Genomic DNA, 3,258 nt, shown 5'->3' with positions numbered 1-3,258 from the left:
ACATGCCATAGCCCATAGGTCTACATTAAATTTACGTAAAGGTAATAAGAAATTCCTCCGAGGTTACTGTGGCAACTCCCAGGACATGACTTTATAATGTCTTGTTAATAGCTGATCTAATCTGATTTATTGGAACATGATGATGCAAGTCAGTACTAACAGATAGCTCCTGCATGCATTTGCCATAATATGTAATAATGTGGCTTAAAACGCATGGAAATTATAAAATATATGTATAGATTTTCACAATTTTATTATCAAAATCAACATGTATTTCATATGGCTTTACATCTGTTTTCTTTTATTCATGGTTTTGTTATTCACCTCCATGTATTGTTATATTCACATCATGCCAGTGTGGAACAGCATTACCAGAGCCACGACACGTCAGAAAACAAAGAACAGACATTAACTTTGATGTTGTAAATTAAAGGCACTGTTTCTTAAAGTTCATCAAATAAACAAGAACACTCTGATCGTAATCATCACCATCGCCATCAATGTCACCATTAGTCACGCCATTCTCACAATCACTGTTACATAAGATGCGTGGTTACATCATCAGAGCGCTGGGACGGTCCTCAGCGGGCACTAGAGAGGCAGGAAGCTGGGCGGCTGCAGCAGGCCCCTCTTGCCGTAGGTGGAGGATCCCACGTTGGTGGGTTCGTAGACGGTGCCGATAGTGTTACTGGAGCGGACCAGGAAGTCCGCTAGCCTTTGGGTGACGCAGGTGGCCGTGTTGCATTTTCTTTTCTCTATGTGGTGGCTGGGGGAGAAGGTACAGAGAGAGTTTTATTTTCCATGTAATGGTGGATGTCGTTAATACAGCTGCTGCTGTCTGTAAATGCCGCGTACCTGTTCATCGCTGTGAGCCCCCTCTGCGGCCGCGTGGCGACGAGGCCGAGGAAAGAGTTGGAGACGAGCCCGGGAGCTAACCAGCCGTCGCCGTCTGGGAGACCACTTTCCCGCTCGCTGGAGGAGCTGGGACTGAAGTACCTGAGTCAGAGATGGAAAAGGTCCAAAGCGTTTCACACTGATAGCTGATTACAGCCTCTTCAGAGCGTCCACTAGTCCCGAGAGCAAGAAGACAAAGTGGGCACTTAGCTTCACATGAGTTGCACTTTCCCACACAAAAGCCCAATTGGCTTTCTACTTCCAGACTTCTCAATGGCCTGCTGCTCCTCACACAGCACATTACAGGGCTACTTGTGGCACAATTTGCCCAATATTCAGCTGCTTGTCTGCTGACCTCAGATCTGATACGATCCACATATTTCAGCAAATTGCAACCTGCACAGTTGAATTGCTTGCCACTGTTTAAACTCTGGCCCTGATATTAGACGAGTACTTTTTTTTTTTTTTTACAAGTCGTTGCACAGCCACACCAGAGAGCTCAGTGATCTGCGTATGGTGTGTGTGTGTGTGTGTGTGTGTGTGTGTGTGTGTGTGTGTGCGGACGTGTGTGGGCACCTACCTGTAGCTCGGGGCGGTGGTGACGCAGCGCAGCAACACAAGCAGCATGAGGAGAAGCACAGGCACCCTCAGGTGATACATAGTGGAGGACGATTACCTGGATGAACAAGGATACGACACAGTGAGGTTTGTTGTTACAGAATCCAGAATGCAACATTTTTTAATAAACCTTCATTTAACTACGAATACCTGACAAAAGACAGCGAAGACATTTGTTGATGTCCTATCTTGTTATTTCTATTTCAATTCTGATTTAGTGTCACCATTATGAGAAAAAAACAAGAAAAGTATATATTTTTTAAATTATATATACATTTAATAATTCACAAACTGTCTAATTTAAAGCTTGTCAATGCTTCAGTAACAATATGACACCGGCTTCTACCAAGCACAAACCACTTCAACACTGATGTTATGAATATTATTATTTTTATAGTAAATAGGTTTGCATCTAGCAACTATTTTTAATTAATTATTTTACTAATATTATCTATGAAATGGCTGTAATTATGAAAAAAAACATAATTTCTCACAAGTATTGAAAACCGTCTGACCTGCAGTCCCAAACCCAAAGTTATTGAATGTATTATCACATCAGAAGAATATGTAGTTATGTAAGTAATATAATATGTAGGATGTTCGCTTGAGCAATTATGATGATTTTAATTATCAGAGTAGTTGCAGTTTTATAGATTTCCGTATTAATATATATTAATATATAGATAGATATGTACAGTGTGTGTGCACAAGTTTTATAATATATACATAATAAAATGTGTTAAACATAATGTAATGTAATACAAAAATATGTCTATATATTTGATGACTTTGATACGTCCTTAAATTAAAATAGAAAATCAAATGTCTTTCCTGAACAATTGTATGCACAATCCTCTTTACTGCAACACATCATAATTAATTTCCTACCACTAAATAATTTCAACCTTAAATAAAAAACAAACAGTTGTCACCAAGCATTTAAAAAAAAAAGAAAGACATTTATCAAATGATGCTATATTTAAACCCACCACAAAACTATTGTTCATTTCCTGTAGCAGCCCGTTTCTATGTATACACACAAGAAGCAGCCTCCGCCACAGGTCCTGCGTAAAAGCCCGTTCAGTCAGTAAGTCAGAGTACTTACTTTCTGTGGTGTCAGCCAGTAGCCAGCAGATCCCAGTCTGTCACTGGAGCACTCCAGGGTTTGTCAGACTGTCACACAAAGCGACTCCAACAGTTATAGGCTCATCGCTCAAACCACTTGTGACATCAGCTCTGTCCAAATATAGCCTCGCATTTTCATTTACACAGAATGGGGAGGACGAGGGGGGTGGAGATCCAACGAGGTTCTTATATACGCCGCACACGCACAGCTGGACCTTATTGTACACTCTTAAACCTGTAAACACGCAGAAAAATAATCATTTTCACAGCACACACACACACACACACACACACACACACACACACACAGGCACATCCTTGCACGTCACCATCCTCATCACCGCCCTCGTCATCGGCCTGCGTGATGGGACCGTAAACCCACACCGGGGACGGGAAAGTTGTCTTCCCGTTTATCTTGAGACATGTAATGAAGTTTTGGGTCACCAAACTCTGGCCCTGCCTCGGCCTCCCTGAGGGCTTCACGGACAATGAATTATAAATGTGAAGACGAATTATCGTTAATAATGAATGGCGTCTCATTATTTTGACGGGACACGTCACAAACATCTGTGGAAGTGCTAATTAAGGAAGTGATGCTAAAACCTGCACGTGACCTGGAAA

The 3,258-nt window shown here is 41.5% G+C and overlaps 1 protein-coding gene across 1 annotated transcript; it reads right to left on the bottom strand.

Moving 5' to 3' along the window:
- Positions 1 to 326: 326 nt before the first annotated feature.
- LOC137791778 (calcitonin gene-related peptide 2) lies at positions 327 to 2,686 on the bottom strand. The gene is made up of 4 exons (XM_068586929.1): positions 2,618 to 2,686; positions 1,475 to 1,570; positions 856 to 996; positions 327 to 766 (listed from the first exon to the last, which is right to left on the bottom strand). The coding sequence occupies exons 2-4, from the start codon at positions 1,552 to 1,554 to the stop codon at positions 592 to 594; spliced, it is 396 nt and encodes a 131-aa protein (XP_068443030.1). The 5' UTR covers positions 1,555 to 1,570; positions 2,618 to 2,686; the 3' UTR covers positions 327 to 591.
- Positions 2,687 to 3,258: the final 572 nt, after the last annotated feature.

This window comes from Clinocottus analis, unplaced genomic scaffold, assembly GCF_023055335.1.
Source record: "Clinocottus analis isolate CAN_PGR_092001 unplaced genomic scaffold, fCliAna1.0.p SCAF_20, whole genome shotgun sequence".
NCBI lineage: Eukaryota > Metazoa > Chordata > Actinopteri > Perciformes > Cottidae > Clinocottus > Clinocottus analis.
This window is presented reverse-complemented; position numbering and strand designations above follow the sequence as displayed.

Bases quoted from the DNA above. Each gene is read 5' to 3' on its own strand.
- LOC137791778 (XM_068586929.1), bottom strand. From the start codon at position 1,554: ATGTATCACCTGAGGGTGCCTGTGCTTCTCCTCATGCTGCTTGTGTTG. The intron at 997-1,474 runs GTAGGTGCCCAC...TCTCTGACTCAG, and splicing joins ACCACCGCCCCGAGCTACAG to GTACTTCAGTCCCAGCTCCT. The intron at 767-855 runs GTACGCGGCATT...CTTCTCCCCCAG, and splicing joins GGGCTCACAGCGATGAACAG to CCACCACATAGAGAAAAGAA.